The 27703-nt window shown below is 51.0% G+C and overlaps 1 protein-coding gene and 1 non-coding gene across 2 annotated transcripts in view; one reads left to right on the plus strand and one right to left on the minus strand.

Moving 5' to 3' along the window:
- Positions 1–25127, minus strand: part of DNAJC7 (DnaJ heat shock protein family (Hsp40) member C7) — a 70410-nt gene extending 45283 nt beyond the window's left edge. The window contains 1 exon segment of the mRNA XM_060255982.1: positions 24933–25127. Within this exon segment, the coding sequence (XP_060111965.1) occupies positions 24933–25045 (113 nt within the window). The 5' untranslated portion in view covers positions 25046–25127.
- On the plus strand, positions 22563–22634 carry TRNAS-GCU (transfer RNA serine (anticodon GCU)). Its single transcript has one exon. It is a non-coding gene; the product is annotated as a tRNA-Ser (tRNA).
- Positions 25128–27703: the final 2576 nt, after the last annotated feature.

Consider the following 27703-nt stretch of genomic DNA (forward strand, 5'->3'; position numbering starts at 1 on the left):
TACACAACCTCTGCATGTGGACGTTTCATTCCACCTTCTCCTTCTCTGTTACTCCCTTTAATTCCTCCCCATAAGATTCTAAAGAAACTCACTCTAGTAACCACGAGGACCTCCATTCCTTGATCAACATGTATATGCAGGGAAGAGGGGGGGGGGGGGAAGGAAGATGCTATCTCCAGGGTCAGATCTCGGTCTCCAAAATTCAAGAGAGCGCAGTGGAAAGGGCAAGAGTGGCCATTAGGGGAGGGCTGGTCCACAGCCCACTTTCAGAAGTTTAGCAGCTCACTTTTGGGTCCAGACCCACAGATTAGGAAACACTGATCTAGAATATGTTCCAGAATCCTGTGTGATGCATATCAGTGCCTCTGCAGACAAATCAGTATGAACAAAAGTTCCCTGAACACTGAAAGTCACTGGACAAAGTAGGAGTCCAGTAGAACCTTTAAGACCAAGAACATTTTATTCGGAATGTAAGCTTTCGTATACATGCAGTTCGGCGTAGTGGTCAAGTGTGCAGATTCTTATCTGGGAGAACCGGGTTTGATTCCCCACTCCTCCACTTGCACCTGCTGGAATGGCCTTGGGTCAGCCAGAGCTCTGGCAGAGGTTGTCCTTGAAAGGGCGGCTGCTGTGAGGGCTCTCTCAGCCCCACCCACCTCACAAGGTGTCTGTTGTGGGGGAGGAAGGGAAAGGAGATTGTGAGCCGCTCTGAGACTCTTTGGAGTGGAGGGCGGGATATAAATCCAATATCTTCATCTACCTCACAGGGTGTCTGTTGTGGGGGAGGAAGGTAAAGGAGATTGTGAGCCGCTCTGAGACTCTTCGGAGTGGAGGGCGGGATATAAATCCAATATCTTCATCTACCTCACAGGGTGTCTGTTGTGGGGGAGGAAGGTAAAGGAGATTGTGAGCCCCTCTGAGACTCTTCGGAGTGGAGGGCGGGATATAAATCCAATATCTTCATCTACCTCACAGGATGTCTGTTGTGGGGGAGGAACGGAAAGGAGATTGTGAGCCGCTCTGAGACTCTTTGGAGTGGAGGGCGGGATATAAATCCAATATCTTCATCTACCTCACAGGGTGTCTGTTGTGGGGGAGGAAGGTAAAGGAGATTGTGAGCCGCTCTGAGACTCTTCGGAGTGGAGGGTGGGATACAAATCCAATATTTTCATCTACCTCACAGGGTGTCTGTTGTGGGGGAGGAAGGGAAAGGAGATTGTGAGCCGCTCTGAAATTCAGAGTGGAGGGCGGGATATAAATCCAATATCTTCTTCATCATCTTCTTCATCCTTCACCAGACAACGGAATGGGGTACAGTGAGTGGAGCTACATATAGCCGGTGGGCGGAGGTTAAACATGCAAAGTGGCACAAAGTTAGAATCCAACGGCAAAATAGTGAAATTAACTGAGAGAATTTTGCCATTGCATTCTAACTTTGTACCACTTTGCATTCTTAACCACCGCCCACCAGCTATATGTAGCTCCGCTCACTGTACCAGTTCCATTGTCTGATGAAGTGCGCATGCACACGAAAGCTTACGTCCCGAATAAAACTTGGTCTTAAAGGTGCTACGGGACTCCTACGTTGTTCTACTGCTTCAGACCAACACGGCCGCCCCCCCGGATCTATCTACCGAAAGCCACAGTCCTCGACGGCACACACAACTTTTCTGTCCACCAAAACTTGACCGAGACCCCTCTGAGAAGCCCCTGTTCAAAAAAGGAATTTCTCTGCTTCCTGCCTGGGACCTCCTACTGGCTATCAGCCTTGAATGTCTTTTTTTTCTCCTTGGCTCCTCAGATGTTCCCCTGCACGGACCACAGGCCAGCTCCCTCACTGCAGAGAAAATGCAATGCCAAGTTAATGCACCGGGCGCATGAATCTTTGCAGGCAAGAGGATGGGTATTGATGGAAAGGGTTGTCTGGAGCTGATCCACACATCTTTTCCAGCCCCCCAATGAGACAACCGCAGGCTAAATCGGCACACAATGCGGGTTATTGTGGCGCCCTGGAGAAATATTTATCTGTGCCATGGTGCCCCCTGGTGTCCAGTGAGGGGACAGAGAACACATCCATTCCGGAAAGGCGCAGAAGAGCCAATGCCGCCAGGGCAACAAAGGTCTGCGGACTCCTCTTGCACACGCTGCACAACGGCTACTGCTAGAAGTTGTGCCCAAGGACCTGAAACTGTGAGCCTGTGATAATAGGATTCTACTTGCCCTTATAAAAAAAAGATAAAGGTAGTCAGTCCCCTGTGGAAGCACCAGTCGTTTCCGACTCTGGGGTGACGTCGCATCGCAACATTTTCACGGCAGACTTTTTACGGGGTGGTTTGCCACTGCCTTCCCCAGTCTTTTCCACTTTCCCCTCCAGCAAGCTGGGTGCTCATTTGACCGACCTCGGAAGGATGGAAGGCTGAGTCAACCTCGAGCCGGCCACCTGAACCCAGGTCGTGAGCAGAGAGCTCGGACTGCAGTACTGCAGCTTTACCAGTCCGCTCCTGCTCCACTGGGATTCTACTTGCCCTTATAGCAAGTATTAAATTCTGCTGGCCTTAAAGGTACCACCGGACTCCAACTTTGATCTGTTGCTACAGATCGACACGGCGACCCACCTGGATCTATCGTTGCGACCAGCTCAAGATCTTTTTATTGAATCTTGGCTGCAGGTGTGGTTTCCTTATCCACGAAGCCGAACTATTCGATTCCCGAGAAGTGCCGTCCCTTACTATGTTAAGTCTGCCCAGAGGAATTCCTTAGCAAAGATTCTTCCGCTGAAAAAGGAACCGCAGCGTTCTCCTCTGGAGACGGGCCCTACAGCGGGTGTCAGGCTACTAAATGCATTTTGCACAACAGCTGGGAAATAGGGCAGCTCTTCGCCACCGCCGCCAGCCAAGCCCACATCCCTATCCTGTTAGGGGAAAGAGGGTTCAGAGATCACAGCCTGGCTGCTAGAGTACACAGGAAGCTGGGAGCCTGGAAACCACTGCTTTCAACAATAAGAGAGGCCTCCACAGGAAGGGTCTCCCACCACAGCCGAGCCTCAGCTGAGCTTCCGGAGCGCGCCAGGATTTGCTACATCTGGGGACAGACTGCCTGGCAGAACGGCCTTACGTTAACGGACCACAGGGCCATTTCACCTGGGATCCTCAACGAACCGTGGCTCCTTGGCTCTAAGCGCCGTGTGCTTTTGAACCCCACTCTTCCCCTTCCCATATGTTACAGGCGTGGCCAGGCAACGGGCACGCATCAGCCGAGCTTCCGGAGCGCGCCAGGATTTGCTACATCTGGGGACAGGCTGCCTGGCAGAACGGCCTTACGTTAACGGACCACAAGGCCATTTCACCTGGGATCCTCAACGAACCGTGGATCCTTGGCTCTAAGCGCCGTGTTCTTTTGAACCCCACTCTTCCCCTTCCCATATGTTACAGGCGTGGCCAGGCAACGGGCACGCATCAGCCGAGCTTCCGGAGCGCGCCAGGATTTGCTACATCTGGGGACAGACTGCCTGGCAGAACGGCCTTACGTTAACGGACCACAGGGCCATTTCACCTGGGATCCTCAACGAACCGTGGCTCCTTGGCTCTAAGCGCCGTGTGCTTTTGAACCCCACTCTTCCCCTCCATATGTTACAGGCGTGGCCAGGCAACGGGCACGCATCAGGCTGCCAACCTCCACATGGGGCAAAGAGAGAAGCAAAACTTCCGTGTATACCGTGTAAGCACTGCTGACAAACATTTCTTAATAAAGTACAGACGACAGACATGGTAGAAGAAGCAGAAGCGGTTTAATATCGGCCTGAGCCAAGGAAATAAAGCAGTTACTTTTTGCTATTACATTTTGAGACTAATATGGGTGTGTCTAAGCGTAGAAGAGACTAAGAGGAACCTTCATTACCTCCTCCTAAGCAAAAGAGAATTGGAGACTTTTACTCTGCACAAATCCCAACCTCCAATCGTTTTGAGATCCTGCCTGACTACAATGATATTGGATTTATATCCCGCCATATACTCTGAATCTCAGAGTGGTCACAATCTCCTTTACATCCCGCCCCCCCCACACACACAACAGACACCCTGTGAGGTAGGTCAGGCTGAGAGAACTCTTACAGCAGCTGCCCTTTCAAGGACAACTCCTACGAGAGCTCTGGCTGACCCAGGGCCATCCCAGCAGGTGCAAGTGGAGGAGTGGGGAATCAAACCCGGTTCTCCCAGGTAAGAGTCCGCACACTTAACCACTTCACCAAACTGGCTCTTAAGAAAAATCTTAAGTCTCTATTATTGGGTCACAATATACTTTCATACAAACAAAACAATATTTTTAAAAGAGAAAGCAACAGCCAGTTCTTATAAACATTCACAATTCAACAGGTGAGTCCAGTCTCTTTTCTTTCTAGGGTGACTGTCCACTTCTCCTGCCGTGTGAAGAATTTCAGATGAATCTCAGGACACAAAAAGAACGCGTTCCAGGCCAAACGATTCTCCAAATGTGCAGTAAATTCCCAATATTCTCTGTACAAGCTAAACGGGCCTCCCGGGACGTTTAGACCTCGTTTTCACCCAAGAGGGCTTTATCCAACCTCTAATGCAGGGGTCCTCAAACTTTTAAAATAGGGGGCCAGTTCACTGTCCCTCAGACTGTTGGAGGGCCGGACTGCCGTTACTGTACAAGGCCGCGGGCCGTCAGTTCTCCTTCTTCTGCATCTCTCTCCCTTCCCCACACCACACACCCCGGCCTGGGAACTCACCTCACCTCGGTATCACCTCACACTCTGTCTCCGCCGCCTCAGCCCAGTGCCGGAAGTGTGCGTTGCTAACGCAAGTTTAGGTCGAACGTCATTTCCGGTCTAATTTTGCCATAACCCGGCGGGCCGCATAAACGTCCTCAGCGGGCCGCATCTGGCCCACGGGCCGTAGTTTGAGGACCCCTGCTCTAATGACTGTCTATATCAAGGGTAGCCAAACGTGCTTAACGTAAGAGCCATGTAGAATAAACATCAGATGTCTGAAAGCCATAAGACATGAAAGTCAGATATTTGAGGGAGGGGAGGGGAGGGGAGGGGAGGGGAGGGGAGGGGAGGGGAGGGGAGGGAGGAAGGAAGGAAGGAAGGAAGGAAGGAAGGAAGGAAGGAAGGAAGGAAGGAAGGAAGGAAGGAAGGAAGGAAGGAAGGAAGGAAGGAAGGAAGGAAGGAAGGAAGGAAGGAAGGAGGGAGGGAGGGAGGGAGGGAGGGAGGGGTGGAAAGAATGCAACTTTAACTTTCAATGCATTCTCCAAGCTGCCAGCTGGCCCGGCTTGGAGAAGTGATTTAGAGAGAGAAATATCTTCTCCAAGTCAGATAATGTGGTGGTGGAGCCACGGTTTGGCCACCCCTGATCTATACACTTCCAGACGATCCAATTGTTTCAAACTCTTGCACTTCCCTTCCCATACAGGTTCCCTATTGTCCATCGTCTGCACTTTATTAAGAATTCTTTTGCAAGCAGTGCCTAGACAGTCGATGCGGAAGCTTTGCTTCTCTCCTTGCCACGTCTATCTGTGGATCTCACTCTGGTCGCCAAAGCTCCAGGGAGCCTGGGGATCTCCCAGAATTACAACAGATCTCCAGAGACCGGCCTCCTGAAGACAACAGCTCCTTAGGAGGCCGGGTGGACTCTACGACATTAAATCCAGCTGAGATCCCTGCCCTCCCAAAGCTCCACCCCCCAAATCTGCAGGAATTTCCTGACTTGGACTTTGGAATCCTAGACAAACATATTTACCCTGCGACATGCAAAAATGGTACTCGGAAGTGCTGGAGAGATGGCTCGAACCGTAACCGAAGGAACTGTCCCACTACAAGCAATCTGGCCGAATGACTCACTAAATACACGGCAAAAGCCCATTCGATTTGTCATTGTGTATCAAGCGTTAGAAACAATGCCCATCAGTCATTCAGGCACGCAGCGGTTCCCCCTCCCCAGGCACTATTAGCTTGCATTACGAACACCGATCCACACTTTAACATTTGGCAAGTCTGAACGCAATGTGCAAACTTAATTCAACGCCTCACAACACTTGCTACGCTGGTGAAATTATCCCACAGTAACAATACCAAGAGCCCCGTGGTGCAGAGTGGGGAAGCTGCAGCGCTGCAGTCCACACTCTGCTCACGACCTGAGTTCGACCCTGGCGGAAGCTGGGTTTTCAGGTAGCCGGCTCGAGGTTGACTCAGCTTTCCATCTTTCCGAGGTTGGTAAAATGAGCACCCAGCTTGCTGGGGGGAAGGTGTAGATGACTGGGGAAGGCAATGGCAAACCACCCCGTAAAAAGTCTGCCGTGAAAACAGTCGGAAACGACTGGCGCTTGCACCTTTACCTTTTTAAAAAGCAATACTAAAGCATGGTAAGGGGAAACAAGCAGATGACCTCTGCTTACAGGTAAAATGAATGACGTCGTTTTGAAAGCACCTGAACTCTGTCATGTGCCAACAAGTCACAGAATAGGCATGACTGCACTCTCTCTTACTGCCAAAATTGCTCAGACCTTCTATTTGTGTCATAGAGAATTCCACAAGCACGGTGACGCCGGCCACGTGCTGCTAAACACCCAGCAAGCCTGACTTGAATGGACTCAGAAGGTCGGAACTCTGCTTTGGAGAGCACGAACGGTCTGGATTATTTTGCTGATTGCAGAAACCGTCCTACGCGGTCTCTTTTAACGTTTAATCACGTCTCTGATGTTCAAGTTAAGAGTCCCGTGGCGCAGAGTGTTAAAGCTGCAGTGCTGCAGTCCTAAGCTCTGCTCACAACCTGATTTCGGTCCCCAGCGGAATATCCCCTATAACCGATGCTCCCTCTAAGCTGTGGAGTCTTGGGAGCAAAAATTCTACTTTTGTTTTTATTTTCAAATAATTTTATTAGTAACATATAGTAATAAATTTCAATTTCTTACATCATTAATAATTACTTTTTTTATCTATCCCATATATTACTTTCTACCCACCCCTCCCCCCGTTACTTGACCCCCGCCGGTGTTATATACTTAAAATCTTAATATTAAAGGTACCCTTAATTAATAAGAACCAAAATTAATATCCTCCTCCCTCTTATACTTAGTCATTATCAAAAATTGTCCAATGTCCTTTTATTTTCCACTCTTTTTCTACGTATCTTCTGAACTTTTCCCACTCCCTCTTAAATACTTCTAAATCATAGTCTCTTAAGGTTCTTGTTAACTTGTCCATTTCACTCCATGTCATAACTTTTACAATCCAATCCCATTTCTCTGGTATTTTTTCTTGCTTCCACAACTGTGCATACGATGTCCTAGCAGCTGAGAGCAAGTACCAGATTAAAGTTCTATCTTCTTTTGGAAATTTTTCCATTTGTAATCCAACAGAAAAGTCTCTGCAACTTTGTTAAATTCGTATCCCAAGATCTTAGAAATCTCTCGTTGAATCATCTGCCAATACTTTTTCGCTCTTTCACAAGTCCACCACATGTGGTAGAAAGAACCTTCATGTTTTTTACATTTCCAACATCTATCTGGCAAAAATTCTACTTTGTGAATTGCTGGCCTAACGGTTGTGAGCGAGCCGTTTGGCTACTGCGTCAATTAGTTTGGCTCTGGGGGCCATCCTTCCCGAGCAAAGACAAAATGTGTGAGCCGGAGGCTAAAGAAACTGTGCGCTGGCTCACACTATTTCAGCTTAGGGGGGGGGGAATGCTGCATTATAACACATGTCTCACTGTAGCGGCTTGAAGAGCTGCTCCTATCACGCTGTCAAGAGTCTGCAGAAATTCCTGGAAAGATTCTCCTTCCAGACACTGCTCCTATAAACGCCATGCTGCTCTTCCTTTGAACCACTACAGGATGAAACACAATAGACAGGAAAGCTCTATAGCAGGGGTGTCGAACTCGTTTGGCCGGGCCACGTGTGTACCTGTTTAAGGTTAGGTAGCAGAGACATAAACTTTTAAAAGGACGCAGACAAACACGACTGAAGTGTTTTTTTTTGTTTTTTTAAATTAAAACATGCTTAAAACATTCGCACTTGTTGGTCTAAAAGGTGCTTCCTTTGTATTTCACCCATGGGATCCAGGGAACCGGGCAAAGGAAGCTCCGGCTCTTTCCTTCCTTCCCCAGGGGACCAGGAGGGGGAGGAGACTCAGCCAATGCAGAAAATCGAGGTTTTGCTCTGTAGCTCCTGTGTGATTGAGCAAGCCCTGCAAAGCAAGTCGTGATGCAGAAGGAAGCAGATGACAGCCAGTTGCTCGGGGGCCTGATAGGAGCCCTCCGAGGGCCTGATTCGGCCCCTGGGCCGAATGTTTGACACCCTTCCTCTATAGTCAGGGTGGACGGAAGAAGGTTTTCATACCCTGCACTTCTTTACCTGAAGGAGTCTCAAACCATCTTTACAATCACCTTCCTTTCCTCTCCCCACAACAGGAACCTTAGCAAGTGGCTGGGGCTGAGATAGTTCGGAGTGAACTGGGATTGGCCCAACATCCCCCAGCAGGCTTCAAAGGGGGGGGGAATGGGGAATCGAACCCCGTCCTCCAGATCACAGTGTGGCCACTCTTCACCAGCACACCACGCTGGCTCTCAAGAACTATCAGGACACACACGAGACAGCAACACAGCAGATTTTAAGGTGGGGGGCAATTCTTTACCCAAGTATGAACATATGAAGCTGCCTTCTACTGAATCAGACTCTTGGTCCATCAAAGTCAGTCTTGTCTTCTCAGACTGGCAGCGGCTCTCCAGGGTCTCAAGCTGAGGCTTTTCACACCTATTTGCCTGGACCCTTTTTTGGAGATGCCAGGGATTGAACCTGGGACCTTCTGCTTCCCAAGCAGATGCTCTGCCACTGAGCCACCGTCCCTCCCCTAACATATGAAGCTGCCTTCTACTGAGTCAGACCCTTGGTCCAGCAAAGTCAGTATTGTCTTCTCAGACTGGCAGCGGCTCTCCAGGGTCTCAAGCGGAGGTTTTTCACACCTATTTGCCTGGACTCTTTTTTGGAGATGCCGGGGATTGAACCTGGGACCTCCTGCTTCCCAAGCAGATGCTCTACCACTGAGCCACCATCCCTCCCTTAAAGTTGCCATCATTCCTTGTGAACATATGAACATATGAAGCTGCCTTATACTGAATCAGTCCCTGGGTCCATCAAAGTCAGTCTTGTCTTCTCAGACTGGCAGCGGCTCTCCAGGGTCTCAAGGTGAGGATTTTCACGCCTATTTGCCTGGACCCTTTTTGGGAGATGCCGGGTATTGAACCTGGGACCTTCTGCTTCCCAAGCAGATGCTCTGCCACTGAGCCACAGCCCCATTCATGGCTCTCCAGGGTCTCAAGCGGAGGTTTTCCACACCTATTTGCCTGGACCCTTTTTTGGAGATGCCGGGGATTGAACCTGGGACCTTCTGCTTCCCAAGCAGATGCTCTGCCACTGAGCCACAGCCCCATTCATGGCTCTCCAGGGTCTCAAGCGGAGGTTTTTCACACCTATTTGCGTGGACCCTTTTTTGGAGATGCCGGGGATTGAACCTGGGACCGCTTGCTTCCCAAGCAGATGCTCTGCCACTGAGCCACCGTCCCTCCCCTGACTGCCAGTGGCTCTCCAGGGTCTCAAGCGGAGGTTTTTCACACCTATTTGCCTGGACCCTTTTTTGGAGATGCCGGGGATTGAACCTGGGACCTTCTGCTTCCCAAGCAGATGCTCTGCCACTGAGCCACAGCCCCATTCATGACTCTCCAGGGTCTCAAGCGGAGGTTTTTCACACCTATTTGCCTGGGCCCTTTTTTGGAGATGCCGGGGATTGAACCTGGGACCTCTTGCTTCCCAAGCAGATGCTCTGCCACTGAGCCACCGTCCCTCCCCTGACTGCCAGTGGCTCTCCAGGGTCTCAAGCGGAGGTTTTTCACACCTATTTGCCTGGACCCTTTTTTGGAGATGCTGGGGATTGAACCTGGGACCTCCTGCTTCCCAAGCAGATGCTCTGCCACTGAGCCACAGCCCCATTCATGGGTCTCCAGGGTCTCAAGGTGAGGATTTTCACCCCTATTTGCCTGGACCCTTTTTGGGAGATGCCGGGGATTGAACCTGGGACCTCCTGCTTCCCAAGCAGATGCTCTGCCACTGAGCCACAGCCCCATTCATGGCTCTCCAGGGTCTCAAGCGGAGGTTTTTCACACCTATTTGCCTGGACCCTTTTTTGGAGATGCCGGGGATTGAACCTGGGACCTCCTGCTTCCCAAGCAGATGCTCTGCCACTGAGCCACCGTCCCTCCCAAGTAACCAAGGGAAGCTCCTCTGGTGCTGGCAGTCAGGGCTTTTTTGGGTAGTCATTTGTATTTTAGGCCACACCCCTGATGTCCCCGTTGAAGAAAAAGCCCAGCAGGGACTCATTTGCATATCAGGCCACACCCCCTGGCACCGCATCAGCCGGAACTGCTAAAAAAAAAAGCCTTGCTATCCGAATAACTGGGGCTACCTACATGGCATGGGGAGCGGAGGGACTAGCAGCACCCCTCGATCCAGAAATTCTTGAAAAGATTCTCCTTCTAGACACGGCTCTTGGCGCCTGACCCATATTTTTGGCGGCACACGACACCATCTCAAATTAACACGCTGTGGCTCCCCCCCCCCCCCAGCACCGAGGGTGCTCGGTGTCTCTTGACGATCGGACTTCTTTTTCAGGACGACCTTGGCCAGGGTGACAGAAATAACAGGCCTGCTTTCTTAGCTCCCACGTGCTCCACGTGCTTTACCGATCTGATACTCCCTATTTATTGCCCCAACCAAGAGAGAGCCAGTTTGATGTAGTGGTTAAGTGTGCGGATTCTTATCTGGGAGAACCGGGTTTGATTCCCCACTCCTCCACTTGCACCTGCTGGAATGGCCTTGGGTCAGCCAGAGCTCTCTTATCTGGGAGAACTGGGTTTGATTCCCCACTCCTCCACTTGCACCTGCTGGAATAGCCTTGGGTCAGCCAGAGCTCTCTATCTGGGAGGAACCGGGTTTGATTCCCCACTCCTCCACTTGCACCTGCTGGAATGGCCTTGGGTCAGCCAGAGCCCTCTTATCTGGGAGAACCGGGTTTTGATTCCCCACTCCTCCACTTGCACCTGCTGGAATGGCCTCTGGGTCAGCCATAGCTCTGGCAGAGGTTGTCCTTGAAAGGGGCAGCTGCTGTGAGAGCCCCTCTCCAGCCCCCACCCACCTCACAGGGTGTCTGTTGTGGGGGAGGAAGGTAAAGGAGGATTGTGAGCCGCTCTGAGACTCTTCGGAGTGGAGGGCGGGATATAAAATCCAATATCTTTATCATCTTCTTCTTCCAACCAGCTGTGCCCACATGGGCCAGGCCAGTAGCCTGCTAGGAAAGTCACCTTCCTCTGTCTCTGCTCTCCCTCTTCCCTTCTCTAACCAGAGGTGAAAAGGGCCACGGGGTGATGTAAGGCTAAACTCTGTGAGTCCCCAGGGGCTGTGCTACACAAGTAAGAAGACTGAAGATTTATACCCCACCCCTTCTCTCTGAATCAGAGTCTCAGAGCAGCTTACAATCTCCTTTATCTTCCTCCCCCACAAAAGACATCCTGTTAGGTGAGTGGGGCTGAGAGGGCTCTCCAGCAGCTGCCTTTCAAGGACAACTCCTGCAAAAGCTATGGCTGACCCAAGGACATTCCAGCAGCTGCAAGTGGAGGAGTGGGGAATCAAACCGGTTCTCCAGAATCCAGATAAGAGTCCTGCCACACTTAACTACTACACCAAACTGGCTCTCCAAACAAAACCCATCTGACCCTGAGCTCTAACATCACACAGCAGACCTCCCCCCCCCCCCAAAAAAAAACCCCAACAAAAAACTAGCTTATCTGTTTGCAAGACCAGTGCTAGATGGCACAAACCTGCAGTCCAAGAGTCAAAGGCTCACGGTTGTCTACACTGCTGTCTATCACAATACAAGCACATCATAGTCCAGGTCAGGGGTGACCAACTTGCTTAACGTAACAGCCACATAGAATAAACTTCAGATGTTTGAGAGCCGCAAGACATGAATGTCAGACGTCTGAGGGAAGGAAGGAAGGAAGGAAGGAAGGAAGGAAGGAAGGAAGGAAGGAAGGAAGGAAGGAAGGAAGGAAGGAAGGAAGGAAGGAAGGAAGGAAGGAAGGAAGGAAGGAAGGAAGGAAGGGAAGGAAGGAAGGAAGGAAGGAAGGAAGGAAGAAGGAAGGAAGAGGGAGGGAAGGAAGGAAGGAGGAGGAAGGAGGGAAGGAAGGAAGGAAGGAAGGAGGGAAGGAGGAGGGGAAGGATGGAAGGAAGGAAGGAAGGAAGGAAGGAAGGAAGGAAGGAAGGAAGGAAGGAAGGAAGGAAGGAGGGAGGGAGGGAAGGAAGGAAGGAAGGAGGAAGGAAGGTGGGAAGGAAGGAAGGAGGGAAGGAAGGAAGGAGGAAGGAGGGAGGGAAGGAGGGAGGGAAGGAGGGAGGGAAGGAAGAAGGAAGGAAGGAAGGAGAAGGAAGGAAGGAAGGAAGGAAGGAAGAAGGAAGGAAGGAAGGAAGGAAGGAAGGAAGGAAGGAGGAAGGAAGGAAGATGGGGTGGGAGGGAGATGTGGAAAGAAAGCAACTTTAACTTCAAATGAATTCTCCAAGCCACTGGCTGTGTGAAAGAGCCACGTGTGGCTCCTGAGCAGTTTGGCCACCCCTGGTCCAGACCTTCCGTCCATCAGAATCCAAACTAGCCCCCTCTGGGCTCTTAGCTCAGTTTTTGGCCAAGCAGAATCAGGTGATGGTGATGCCCAAACAGGACGTATTCTTGCTGGAACCCTCTAGAAAATGACCTCGTCACCCTTAATTCCTCCCCTTCCCATCCTGTCGGTCACAGTTTCTCACGAGAAGCTAATTACCACATTTCCAGCTCTGGCCCTGAAGGGGATAAGGGCTGTGCAGGAGGAAAGACCAATTAGCGACACCTGCAGGATGGAACAACCCCATTAACTATTCACATTAACCCTGCGGGGTGTGTGTGTGTGTGTCAGGGCTGCTTCGCCCTCACACCCATCTAGCCCAGCCAGACACGGATAATTGGGGAAGCGCAGGGTGCTGGCAGAGTGCTCTGTTCCCAATTCTGTCCTTTCATTATGTCTATTACCAGTGACCAACGCGCAGCCAGAAGCGCTGAGCGCCCCTGGCAGATTGGGAAATGCTCATTTTGCAGCCGGCTGTTCTCGCTAGCAGCGGCTGAGTGTTTTGAAGGGACTGCGAACCTGCTATTCAATTTACATAATTGGCAGTTCGCCATTCTCAGGAAACAAAACGGTCTGACAGGTACGGCGGCTGGCCACAGCCGCCGCGGTCAAGGCTGGCAACGTGACCGTGGCGCTTGCGGGTTGTCGACAGGTGCGCTCGAAGCTGCGGCCCTCCCCGCCGCTGTGGTTTTCAAACTGACTTTCTCCAGGGCACCTTTCCCAGGTTTCGCAGCCTGCCAAGGATTTTCTGTGTCTTCACAATGCAACCTGGACCTGTTGCCCGGGATGGCAGTCAGCCAGGGGGACAGAGGGACTGGAGTGTCGGAGACTCTGGTCCAAAGCCTGACTGCATTGTGGAAACTTGCTGGGGGGATCTTGGATCTGTTTACCCCAGGGGTGTCAAACATGCAGCCTGAGGACTGGATCAGGCCCCCAGAGGGCTCCTATCAGCCCGCAAGCAACTCACTGTCATCTGCTTCCTTCTCTCTCTCTCTCTTGCTTCCTTCTGCATAACAGCTTGCTTTGCCAGGCTTGCTCAATCGCACGGGAGCTATAGAGCGAAGCCTCTATTTTTTCAATTGGCTGACCAGCGCATGAAGCACTTTACGTACAAAAGCTCAAAATACCCAGCCATTTCTTGTTTCCCCCCTGGGTCTTAGGCTCAAAGCACTGACCGTGAGATTTCTGGAATGAATGCCAATAAATCAAAAGTAGGTTTGCAACTCGCAGACCCGCACCTGAACAGCATACTCAAGATTGCTACAGCGCAGACATTGTCCCCAGTTTTTGATGCAATAATTCAGAGCAAGAGCTGTCCGTTATCAGAAACGGTTAAATAAAATATGTTTTAAGCATATTTTATTTTAAGTTTTTTTTAAAAATCTTTAATTTTGTTTGTGTCCTTTATAAAGTTTGTATCTCTGCTACCTGTCATTAAATTTTATGACACACATGGCCCGGCTTGACAAGGTCTCATTTATGTCAGATCCAGCCGTCAATAACAAATGAGTTCAACGCCCCTGGTTTACACCCCCTCTGCCTAGCCTACCTCACAGGGTCGGGGTCAGGATAAAACTGAGGAGAGGAGAACTGCGTAGGCCACTTGGGGCTCCCACTGGGAAAAGAGGCAGGTTATAAATCAGGGGTGGCCAGACTTGCTTTACGTTAGAGCCGTGCAGAATAAACGTCAGATGTTTGAGAGCGCAAGACACAAACATCAGATGCTTGAGGGCCGCAAGGAAGGGAGGCAAATAAATGGAGGAGGGAGAAGTGGAAAGAAAGCAACTTTAACTTTAAATGCCTTCCCCAAGTCATCCACTGGCTTGGAGAAGCGATTTAAAGAAACAATGCCTTCTCTAAGCTGGCCAACGGGGCAGTGTGGGCTTCAAGAGTCACACGATACGTGCGAAAGAGCTGCACGCAGCTCCCGAGCCACAGTTTGGCCACCCCTGGTATAAACTAATAAACAAGCACAGTTCGGTCCCTGCCGTCTCCGCTGAAAAAGGACCAGGCAGTTGGTGATGTGAAAGACCTCAGCCGGAGACCCTGCAGAGCCGCTACCAGTCTAAGTAGACAGGGCTGACCCTGATAGACTGAGGTTCTGATTTGGTATAAGGCAGCTCCATGTGTTCATGTCAACCCAGCCATCACCCGTCCGCGTCCAGTCAAGGAAAGACCGATAACGGTGAGTTAAGTGGTTTTCCAGGGATCATCGATATTGGTCTTCGCGCTGACAGAGCCTTGACGCAACGGAATGCAGAAGAAGAAGAGATTGGATTTATATCCCGCCCTATACCCTATATCTCAGAGCGATTACAATCTCCTTTACCTCCCCCCCCCACAACAGACACTCTGTGAGGTGGGTGGGGCTGAGAGAGCTCTTACAGCAGCTGCCCTTTCAAGGACAACTCCTGCGAGAGCCATGGCTGACCCAGGGCCATTCCAGCAGCTGCAAGTGGAGGAGTGGGGAATCAAACCCGGTTCTCCCAGAGAAGAGTCCGCTCACTTAACCACTACACCAAACTGGCTCTCATTGGCATAACAGTATAGCACGTTAGAAATTATTACAGCAAATGTTACAGATTATTACAGCAAACAGTTATTTTTGACACGGTTACCTCTAGGCTTTCAACCTCACCATGTTTTCCCCTTATTTTGCCAAACCTCCAAACGATGGCTGGAGATCTCCTGGGATGATGACCCATCTCCAGGTGACAGAGATCCGTTCCCCTGGAGAATCCATCCCCAACCAAGGGGAGCCCTCTCAGAAGCTGCCCTTTCAAGGACAACTCTGCCAGAGCTATGGCTGACACGAGGCCATTCCAGCAGCTGCAAGTGGAGGAGTGGGGAATCAAACCCGGTTCTCCCAGAGAACAGTCCGCTCACTTAACCGCTACACCGAACTGGCTCTCACAGAAGCTGCCCTTTCAAGGACAGTGTGAGGGCTATGGCTGACCCAAGGCCATTCCAGCAGCTGCAAGTGGAGTGGGGAATCAAACCCAGTTCTCCCAGAGAAGAGTCCGCGCACTTAACTGCTACATCAAACTGGCTCTCACAGAAGCTGCCCTTTCAAGGACAGTGTGAGGGCTATGGCTGACCCAAGGCCATTCCAGCAGCTGCAAGAGGAGTGGGGAATCAAACCTGGTTCTCCCAGAGTCCGCGCACTTAACCGCTACACCAAACTGGCTCTTACAGCGGTTGCCCTCTCAAGGATAAAACAAAGAGTGTATTTTCAGCTACTGGGGGACAGACAGCTCTCTCCCCCCACCCCCCCGTCTCAGAATCGGTGCTCCCAAAGACATCGTTGCCTTGTGCTGGCACCTGGAAGGAAAAGGCGCAATCCCTGTGAGAGGGAAGCAGAGCGTGTCAGCTCTGAGGCCTCCATCTGCAGGTCACCAACTCAGGCTTCCTGCCGCTTTGGCAGAATGAGCTCCAGTTTGCAGGAGGGAAACTCACATTCCAATCCACCTCCTCCCCAAGCCACATAGCCCTCTGTAAGCAAATCGCTCTCTTGATTCCTAACATGATTTCCCAGGGTTTCCTGGAGCATAACTCCCTTCCTTGCGATCAGCAGCTTTGGAAGGGTTAACAAGCCCAGCCAGTGGCCCCGTTGTCTAGAGGGCAGGCTAGCTAAATTCACTGCCACAGGAGGTGGCGGCGGCTACAAGCATAGGCAGCTTCAAGAGGGGATTGGATAAGCATCTGGAGCAGAGGTCCATCAGGGGCTATTAGCCACAGGGTATAGATGGAATTCCCTGTCTGGGACAGTGATGCTCTGTATTCTCAGTGTTTGGGGAGGACAACAGCGGGAGGGCTTCCAGCGTCCTGGCCCCACTGGTTGTCGTCTTAGGTTCTTAACAGTTCCTCAAGGACAGCAGTACAAGCTAGACCAATGGAAGACTGTCCAGAACTACTTTGCCTTGGGTGAAAACTCAGTTCCTGGTCCTCTGGTCAGACCACAGGTCCTCCAAGTGTTGCACTGTTGACTTTGAGTGGCAGCCACTCACCAAGAGCCTATGTTTTCCCCCCTGTTCTGCTTATTGTTGGAACTCTCTGTCTGGGGCAGTGATGCTCTGTATTCTTAGTGCTTGGGAGGGTGGGAGGACTTCTAGTGCCCTGGCCCCACTGATGGACTCCTGATGGCACCTGGGTTTTTTGGCCACTGTGTGACACCGAGAGTTGGCCTGGATGGGCCATTGGCCTGATCCAACAGGGCTTCTCTTATGTTCTTATGTGACACCAAGTGTTGGCCTGGATGGGCCATTGGCCTGATCCAACATGGCTTCTCTTATGTTCTTATGTGACACAGAGTATTAGACTGGATGGGCCATTGGCCTGATCCAACATGGCTTCTCTTATGTTCTTATGTGACACAGAGTGTTGGACTGGATGGGCCATTGGCCTGATCCAACATGGCTTCTCTTATGTTCTTATGTGACACAGAGTGCTGGACTGGATGGGCCATTGGCCTGATCCAACATGGCTTCTCTTATGTTCTTATGTGACACAGAGTGTTGGACTGGATGGGCCATTGGCCTGATCCAACATGGCTTCTCTTATGTTCTTATGTGACACAGAGTGCTGGACTGGATGGGCCATTGGCCTGATCCAACATGGCTTCTCTTATGTTCTTATGTGACACAGAGTGTTGGACTGGATGGGCCATTGGCCTGATCCAACATGGCTTCTCTTATGTTCTTATGTGACACAGAGTGCTGGACTGGGTCATTGGCCTGATCCAACATGGCTTCTCTTAAGTTTTTTTTTTTTTTAATTGCTGTTGTTATAAGGGACTCCTTATGCGCTTAGGCTCTGTTGCTGTTCCCCGCCTGAAATTCTTTAATTGATTCTTTAATTGTTCTTTTCATATGGTGAGCCGAAGGGAAATTATTAGCCCGCTGTTGGAAAGGTTCCCTGGCAGACCAAATAAGCTCAAATTAGATTATCTTCTGTCAGATAGGAACCCCCAAACAACAAGACAGGTGGCTAGGTTCTGTTCCCAGGTTTATAAAGAACACAAAAAGTGAGACAAATGGGCCAAATTTTTAAACAAATTTTAAAGTGACTTTTAAAAACGGTTTAAAGGGTTAGATAATAATCTTCTAAATTCTTTTTTATTGTTATAACCCTCAAGCCATCAAATTTTAAGAACATAAGAACATAAGAGAAGCCATGTTGGATCAGGCCAATGGCCCACCCAGTCCAACACTCTGTGTCACATAGTGGCCAAACCCCCCCCAACTCAAGTGCCATCAAGAGGTCCACCAGATTCTTTGTGGGACTTTTTATGAGGCATTATAAAGGTTGTTCTAGATCAGGGTTGTCAAACATGCAGTCTGGAGGCCGAATCAGGTAAAGCTGCAGTACTGCAGTCCAAACTCTCTGCTCACGACCTGATCAGATCCCTTCTATCAGGCCCCCGAGCAACTGGCTGTCATCTGCTTCCTTCTCCCACTCTCTTGCTTTCTTCTGCATCACAGCTTGCTTTGCAAGGCTTGCTCAATTGCTTAGGAGCTACAGAGCAAAACCTCTATTTTTCCATTGGCTGAGGCTCCTCCCTTGGGGAGGATGTGGGGAAGGAGGCAGAGCGTGTTTTTCCATGCTCTCTCAATTGCACAGCAGAGCTACTTAGCCAAGCCTGTCTCCCTTCTATTGGCTGAGGCTCCTCCCCTGCCCCGTCCCCCGGGGATGGCAGGAAAGAGCCAGAGCTTCCTTTGCCCAGTTCCCTGGATCCCCTGGGAGAAATGCGAAGAAAGCACCTTTAAGACCAATGAGTGCTAATGTTTTAAGCATGTTTGAATTTTTATATATATATATATATATATATATATATATATATATATATATATATATATATAAATTCAAACACACACACACACACATATATATATATATTCAAACATGCTTAAAACATTAGCACTCATTGGTCTTAAAGGTGCTTTCTTTGCAAATATATATATATTTAATTGTGTTTGTCTGTGTCCTTTATAAAGTTTATATCTCTACTACCTAATTATAAATAGGTACACACATGGTCTGACTCGACATGGCTCGGCCCGACCTGACTTGACGTGGCCCAAAAAGGTCTCATTTTTGTCAGATCAGGGCCTCAAAACAAATGAGTTCGACGCCCCTGTTCTAGATGGCTAAAATGCTCTGGTCAATGATTGTAATAATAAACTGAACAGTTTACATCCAGTTTGGTGTAGTGGTTCGATTCCCCACTCCTCCACTTGCACCTGCTGGAATGGCCTTGGGTCAGCCATAGCTCTGGCAGAGGTTGTCCTTGAAAGGGCAGCTGCTGTGAGAGCCTTCTCCAGCCCCACCCACCTCACAGGGTGTCAGTTGTGGGGGAGGAAGGGAAAGGAGATTGTGAGCCGCTCTGAGACTCTTCGGAGTGGAGGGCGGGATATAAATCCAATATCATCTTCTTCTTCTTCTAAATGCAGTAAGCACATTTTTAGGACAGAACAGAAAACCCAAAGTAAAGTGTATTATTTTGAGAAACAGCAGCGCTCAAAATCCAAAACCTCCTCCCTGAGTGACAAGCAGTCCAAAGCCTTCCTCTTCCTTCTCCTTCGGCCAGCCGGGGGACCAGCCTCACCTTCCAGAAGTCACGAAGCTCACGCCCACAGACAAGTCACCGACTGCTGAGCTGTTATCACAAGGCCTCCCATAACCACCACCGGAGGGCAAGGAAGCAAAGGAGATTGCAACCACGTAAGCCGCTGAATCAGTCACTGCAAAGTTCCCTAAAGCTAGCAGTTTTTCCCGCATGCAAAAGAGAGCAGTTGATCTTGCTCTGAAACAACCAGCCGCTAGGCTAGGAATGGGCAAGAAATCCCATGTCTCCAGCAAAGATTTCTACACAAGAGCCTCCACATCAAAATCTCAAACACGTCCTTCCGATACGGAACCATAGGGGAATACGTTCGGAAGGTGTCCCTATCGTCCTTTCGGCTCGTTTTCCTACGACTTCCCACCAAAAGGGCGGATTTTTGTTCCAACCCACGAAATGAGGATGATTTTTGGAGGTTTTATGAAAATCACTCCCACCGTCTTAAGAAAGTTATCAGATATTCTCTGCGCAACCCCCCCCCCCCCCCATTAAGCCAGCAATTAAAAACATGAGCTTAAGAGTCCCTGGTTAAAAATTCCGTTCAGCAATAAGATCAGCACTACTGTGAGAAAGGCAAGCTTCGTGGCCCTTTCCAGCAGTCCTAGTGTAAGGATTACAAGAAAGAAGACAACATTGGACTTATATTCCACCCTCCACTCAGACCACCCCTGTTTAAGACCAACAAACTTTTATTCAGAATGCATTTCTCTTTTAGCTGTATTGTGGCACAGAGTGTTAAAGCTGCAGTACTGCAGTCCTAAGCTCTGCTCATGACCTGAGCTCCATCCCCAGCGGAAGCTGGGTTTTCAAGTAGCCGGCTCGAGGTTGACTCAGCCTTCCATCCTTCTGAGGTCGGTAAAATGAGTCCCCAGCTTGCTGGGGGGAAAGTGTAGATGGCTGGGGAAGGCAATGGCAAACCATCCCGTAAAAAGTCTGCCGTGAAAATGTTGTGAAACCAATGTTACCCCAGAGTCGGAAACGACTGGTGCTTGCACAGGGGACCTTTCCTTTTCCCATACTCAAATAGGGTTATGCGCTGTTTATCCCATTACATATACTAAACCCATCTTCCACTATATTTCCATGTATTCTTCTTCTAATGGCAAACTATATGCATGTTACATGTCAAAAGGCAAATTAGTTGAATGGGAAAAACGCCTGAGAAAGGAATGCCCTCGTTTTGGCCCAGCTTGTAACAACAGTGATCAGCAAACATTCTCACATTTCGACATGTTACTGCTCTAATTAGTTTCTCACGCTCCTGCCGCCCAGATCAAAGGTTTGCTCCATTGGTTCATTTTACTATTCTGTCGTTAGATTTTAAATCTGTCCCATTTTGCATTCTAAACCACCGCCTACCAGCTATTACGTAGCTCTGCTCACTGTGCCCGATTCCTCGTCTGATGAAGTGTGCTTCGAGCACACGAAAGCTGACGTTCTGAATAAAACTTTGTTGGTCTTCAAGGTGCTACTGGACGCCTACTTTGCCTTATACAGAGACAAGACCGTTGGGATAGCGAGTTTAGTCTTGCCTGTCCTGACTGACAGCAGTAGGTCTCGAGCAGCAGTCCATCATATCACCCCCTACCTAGTTCATTTTCTAGGAATCCAGGATTTCCTCGGCAAAGCAGATGCTGTACTGGAGTCATGTGCTTATATGAGCCTCAGCATCAGTCACTTCAAAGGTGCATTGCCCCTCACGCGGCCTCCACGTTGCTCTGCTGTGTTTCTCGGCATATATTTTAGAAAAATTACAGTTCTCACTACTTCAGGAAACTAGTGAAATAACTTTCCCCACCAAAGCCCCCCTTCCTGGGACTGCAGGCACCCATCGCTTCACACATCCAGCGCGCCCGTGGCCACACAGCTTCCCCTTCCCTCGTGACATGCCTAGCGACAGTTACTCCAGAGGTCCATTGCCCCTAAGTGTGGAGGCTCCACACAGTCCCCCCTTTCTTCACAAAGTGCTCCATGCCGGTTACTCCAGAGGTCCACTGCCCCTAAGTGTGGAGGCTCCACACAGTCCCCCCTTTCTTCACAAAGTGCTCCATGCCGGTTACTCCAGAGGTACACTGCCCCTAAGTGTGGAGGCTCCACACAGTCCCCCCCTTTCTTCACAAAGTGCTCCATGTCGGTTACTCCAGAGGTACATTGCCCCTAAGTGTGGAGGCTCCACACAGTCCCCCCCTTTCTTCACAAAGTGCTCCATGTCGGTTACTCCAGAGGTACACTGCCCCTAAGTGTGGAGGCTCCACACAGTCCCCCCCTTTCTTCACAAAGTGCTCCATGTCGGTTACTCCAGAGGTCCATTGCCCCTAAGTGTGGAGGCTCCACACAGTCCCCCCTTTCTTCACAAAGTGCTCCATGCCGGTTACTCCAGAGGTACACTGCCCCTAAGTGTGGAGGCTCCACACAGTCCCCCCTTTCTTCACAAAGTGCTCCATGTCGGTTACTCCAGAGGTACACTGCCCCTAAGTGTGGAGGCTCCACACAGTCCCCCCTTTCTTCACAAAGTGCTCCATGTTGGTTACTCCAGAGGTACACTGCCCCTAAGTGTGGAGGCTCCACACAGTCCCCCCTTTCTTCACAAAGTGCTCCATGCCGGTTACTCCAGAGGTACACTGCCCCTGAAACGGGGGGTTCCACCCAGCTGGCTCCCACCCATGAATAACTTCAGCTCTCTCCGTGCCCTCATTCATGAAGCCCAGCATCTCAGAAAACGACCGAGCCCCCTTTCTTACAACTGCCAGCACCCGTCACTTCACAGGTTCGATGTCCTTAGACTGGGGGTGGCCAAACTGCAGCTCTGGAGCCGCATATCCCAAGCCAAGTCAGCTGGCAGATTGAAGAATGCATTTAAAGTTGCTTTCTTCCCAACTCTCCCTCCTCCAAGATCTATTTTCCTTCCTTCCTTTCCTCCCTCAAGCATCTGGCATTTACGTCTTGCAGTTTTCAAACTTCTGATGATGGGAAGGGATGGTGGCTCAAGTGGTAGAGCATCTGCTTGGTAAACAAAAGGTCCCAGGTTCAATCCCCGACAACTCCAACTAAAAAGGGTCCAGGCAAGTAGGCATGAAAAACCTCCGCTTGAGACTCTGGAGAGCCGCTGCCAGTCTGAGTAGACAAGACTGACTTTGATGGACCCAGGGTCTGATTCGATATAAGGCAGCTTCATATGTTCATTTGCAAAGTTTATATCACTGGTACCTTGTCATATTTAAGGGGAGGGATGGTGGCTCAGTGGTAGAACATCTGCTTGCTAAGCAGAAGGTCCCAGGTTCAATCCCCGGCTTCTCCAACTAAGAAGGGTCCAGGCAAATAGGCGTGAAAAACCAGTTTGAGACCCTGGAGAGCCGATGCCAGTCTGAGTGGACAATACTGACTTTGATGGACCCAGGGTCTGATTCAGTAGAAGACAGCTTCATATCTTCATATGTCTAAGGGGAGGGAAGGTGGCTCAGTGGTAGAGCATCTGCTTGGTACACAGAAGGTCCCAGGTTCAATCCCCGGCATCTCCAACTAAAAAGAATCCAGGCAAGTAGGCGTAAAAAACCTCAGCTTGAGAACTGGAGAGCCACTGCCAGTCAGGGGAGGGAAGGTGGCTCAGTGGTAGAGCAGCTGCTTGGTAAGCAGAAGGTCCCAGGTTCAATCCCCGGCATCTCCAACTCAAAAGGGTCCAGGCAAGTAGGTGTGAAAAACCTCAACTGGAGGCCTGGAGAGCCACTGCCAGTCAGGGGAGGGAAGGTGGCTCAGTGGTAGAGCATCTGCTTGGTAAGCAGAAGGTCCCAGGTTCAATCCCTGGCATTTCCAACTAAAAAGGGTCCAGGCAAGTAGGCGTGAAAAACCTCCGCTTGAGCCCCTGGAGAGTTGCTGCCAGTCTGAGTAGACTGAGGGTCTGATTCAGTAGAAGGTAGCTTCATATGTTCATACATGTTCACAGGTCTAAGGGAAGGGAAGGTGGCTCAGTGGTAGAGCATCTGCTTGGTAAGCAGAAGGTCCCAGCTTCAATCCCTGGCATCTCCAAAAAAAAAAAGGGTCCAGGCAAGTAGGTGTGAAAAATCTCAGCTGGAGACCCTGGAGAGCCACTGCCAGTCTGAATAGACAAGACTGACTTGGATGGACCCAGGGTCTGATTCAGTAGAAGGCAGCTTCATAGGTTCATATGTCTAAGGGGAGGGATGGTGGCTCAGTGGTAGAGCCTCTGCTTGGTAAGCAGAAGGTCCCAGCTTCAATCCCTGGCAACTCCAACTAAAAAGGGACCAGGCAAATAGGCGTGAAAAACCTCCGCTGGAGACCCTGGAGAGCCGCTGCCAGTCTGAGTAGACAAGGCTGACTTGGATGGACCCAGGGTCTGATTCAGTAGAAGGCAGCTTCATAGGTTTGTATGTCTAAGGGGAGGGATGGTGGCTCAGTGGTAGAGCCTCTGCTTGGTAAGCAGAAGGTCCCAGCTTCAATCCCTGGCATCTCCAAAAAAAAAAGGGTCCAGGCAAGTAGGCGTGAAAAACCTCCGCTTGAGACCCTGGAGAGCCGCTGCCAGTCTGAGTAGACAAGGCTGACTTGGATGGACCCAGGGTCTGATTCAGTAGAAGGCAGCTTCATAGGTTCGTATGTCTAAGGGGAGGGACGGTGGCTCAGTGGTAGAGCATCTGCTTGGGAAGCAGAAGGTCCCAGGTTCAATCCCCGGCATCTCCAACTAAAAAGGGTCCAGGCAAATAGGTGTGAAAAACCTCAGCTGGAGACCCTGGAGAGCCACGAATGGGGCTGTGGCTCAGTGGTAGAGCATCTGCTTGGGAAGCAGAAGAACCCAGGTTCAATCCCCGGCATCTCCAGCTAAAAAGGGTCCAGGCAAATAGGTGTGAAAAACCTCAGCTGGAGACCCTGGAGAGCCATGAATGGGGCTGTGGCTCAGTGGTAGAGCATCTGCTTGGGAAGCAGAAAGTCCCAGGTTCAATCCCCGGCATCTCCAGCTAAAAAGGGTCCAGGCAAATAGGTGTGAAAAACCTCAGCTGGAGACCCTGGAGAGCCACGAATGGGGCTGTGGCTCAGTGGTAGAGCATCTGCTTGGGAAGCAGAAGGTCCCAGGTTCAATCCCCGGCATCTCCAGCTAAAAAGGGTCCAGGCAAATAGGTGTGAAAAACCTCAGCAGGAGAGCTGCTGCCAGTCTGAGTAGACAAGACTGACTTGGATGGACCCAGAGTCTGATTCAGTAGAAGGCAGCTTCATATGTTCATACATGTTCACAGGTCGACGGGAAGGGAAGGTGGCTCCGTGGTAGAGCATCTGCTTGGTAAGCAGAAGGTCCCAGCTTCAATCCCCGGCATCTCCAACTAAAAACTATAGCTATACTGAAACTCTGGTGCCTCTACCTCAAAAAAAACCCAGCCCCTCCACAGTCCTCAACACCCCCCCAATCGATTCTCCATTATCCCCTATGGAAAGCGGTCTCCCCAGGGAATAACGCGCGCCCAGCAGCCCTTTCCCTCCTCTCCCCCATCCCGATGGCCCTGAAGGGGGGATCCCCCGCCCCCACCTGGGGATTGGCAACGCCCTCCCTTTGCGGCCCCCCTCCCCCCTCGCGACGGGGCGGGGCTTCTACCTGCGCGCGCCCGCGTCCTCGTCCTCGTCGAACATCGCCGGCGGCTCCGGGTGGGGGACGGAGGCCGCCGCGGGGGCCATGATCACGTCGCAGTCGCCGCCCGCCGCCGCCATCTTGTCGCCTCCCTGCCGCAACCAACGGCCGCCGAGCCGGGAAGAGCGAGAGAGACACAGAGAGCGAAAGAGAGCCGGGGGCCGGAAGTTCCGGCGGGCACTTCCGGTGGCAGCCGAGAGGGGCGAGGCAGAAGGGCCACTTCCGGCCAGGGGGAGCCGACGAGAGGGAGAGGCGGAGTCCGCCAAGAGGAGGCCCTTGGAGTTGGAGGACCGTCTTCCTGGAGCGAGACGGGAGCTGCAGAAGGGGCAGGGGAAGCTCAGGGAGAAACAAATGTCGCTGGTCTTGCGGGTGCCCTTGGAAGCTTGTTGCCAACCTCCAGGTGGTATCACTGCCATCAGGGAGAGGTCTCTGGCAAGGCTCCCTCTGAGCTGCAGAGCCTTGTGAGCAAAAATGCTGCTTTGTGAGCTGCTGGCATTCAAAGGGGTGAGCCACTGCCTAAATTAGTTTGCTCTGGGGCCATTCTTCCCCCAGCCTGAGCCAAAAAATGTGTGAGCTGGAGGCTAAAAGAATTATGAACTGGCTCACACTAACTCAGCTTAGGGAAAGGGAAAGGTAGTCCCCTGTGCAAGCACCAGCCGTTTTAGAATCTAGGGTGATGTTGCTTTCGCAACATTTTCACGGCAGACTTTTTACGGGGTGGTTTGCCATTGCCTTCCCCAGTCCTCTACGCTTTCCCCTCAGCAAGCTGGGGACTCATTTGACCGACCTCACAAGGATGGAAGGGTGAGCCAACCTCCAGCCGGCTACCTGAACTCAGCTTCTGCCAGGATCGAACTCAGGTCATGAGCAGAGAGCTCGGACTGCAGTGCTGCAGCTTTACCACTTTGCGCCACGGGGCTCTTCAGGTAAAGGTAGTCCCCTGTGCAAGCACCAGTCGTTTCCGACTCTGGGGTGATGTTGCTTTCGCAACATTTTCACGGCAGACTTTTTACGGGGTGGTTTGCCATTGCCTTCTCCAGTCATCCACACTTTCTCCCCAGCAAGCTGGGGACTCATTTTACCAACCTCAGAAGGATGAAAGGATGAGTCAGCCTCCAGCCGGCTACCTGAACTCAGCTTCTGCCAGGATCGAACTTAGGTCATGAGCAGAGAGCTCGGACTGCAGTACTGCAGCTTTACCACTCTGCGCTACGGGGCTCTTCAGGTAAAGGTAGTCCCCTGTGCAAGCACCAGTCGTTTTAGAGTCTGGGGTGATGTTGCTTTCACAACATTTTCACGGCAGACTTTTTACGGGGTGGTTTGCCATTGCCTTCTCCAGTCATCCACACTTTCTCCCCAGCAAGCTGGGGACTCATTTTACCGACCTTGGAAGGATGGAAGGCTGAGTCAACCTCGAGCCAGCTACCTGAAAACTAGGGTTGCCAAGTCCAATTCAAGAAATATCTGGGGACTTTGGGGGCGGAGCCAGGAGACTTTGGGGGTGGGGCCAGAAGACATTGGGGGTGGAGCCAGGAGCAAGGCTGTGACAAGCATAATTGAACTCCAATGGAGTTCTGGCCATCACATTTAAAGGGACAGCACACCTTTTTAAATGCCTTTCTTCCATAGGAAATAATGAAGGATAGGGGCATCATCTTTTGGGGCTCATAGAATTGAACCCCCTGATCCAATCGTTTTGAAACTTGGGGGGTATTTTGGGGAGAGGCACTAGATGCTATACTAAAAATATCGTGCCTCTACCTCAAAACATAGCCCCCCCCCCCAGAGCCCCCAATACCCGCAGATCAATTCCCCATTATTCCCTATGGGAATTGTTCTCCATAGAGAATAACAGAGTGCCCAGTAGACATTTCCCTCCCCACCCACACTTTCTAAAGGGGGGGGGAGGACCTCCAAACCAGGGAATCCCCTGCCCCCTCCCTCTCTCTCACACAAAAATACTTACTGGGTCTTGTTCCTGCAGAACTTTACTTGATCTGAAAACGAAAGCAAAACAAAGGGAGGGGCCGTTCTCCAAAGCCCTTCCTGTTTCCTGCTTCCTGCTCAGCCTTAAAGGTACATATTTTAAAAACGGACCTGCAGGAGCTCTAAAACTACATGGTGACTGTGGGGGGCGGGGCTTCTCCTGCCAGCCAGCTGGCTGGGGGCTGGGAGAAGCCTGTAAAAACGGGGGATCCCCCGCTGGGACCTGGGGATTGGGAAGCCTACTGAAAACCCAGCTTCCACCAGGGATCGAACTCAGGTCATGAGCAGAGCTTAGGACTGCAGTACTACAGCCTTACCACTCTGCGCCACAGGGCTCTTAACCCAGCTTAGAGGGAACCCTAAAAGGTAAAGGTAGTCCCCTGTGCAAGCACCAGTCGTTTTAGACTCTGGGGTGACGTTGCTTTCACAACATTTTCACGGCAGACTTTTAACGGGGTGGTTTGCCATTGCCTTCCCCAGTCATCTACACTTCCGCCCCCCAGCAAGCTGGGTTCTCATTTTACCAACCTCGGAAGGATGGAAGGCTGAGTCAACCTTGAGCTGTCTACCTGAACCCTGCTTCCATGGGGATCGAACTCAGGTCATGAACAGAGCTGAGGACTGCAGTACTACAGCCTTACCACTCTGCGCCACAGGGCTCTTAACCCAGCTTAGAGGGAACCCTAAAAGGTAAAGGTAGTCCCCTGTGCAAGCACCAGTCGTTTTAGACTCTGGGGTGACGTCACATCACG

The sequence above is a fragment of the Heteronotia binoei genome, chromosome 15 (assembly GCF_032191835.1).
Source record: "Heteronotia binoei isolate CCM8104 ecotype False Entrance Well chromosome 15, APGP_CSIRO_Hbin_v1, whole genome shotgun sequence".
In the NCBI taxonomy this organism is placed as follows: Eukaryota; Metazoa; Chordata; class Lepidosauria; order Squamata; family Gekkonidae; genus Heteronotia; species Heteronotia binoei.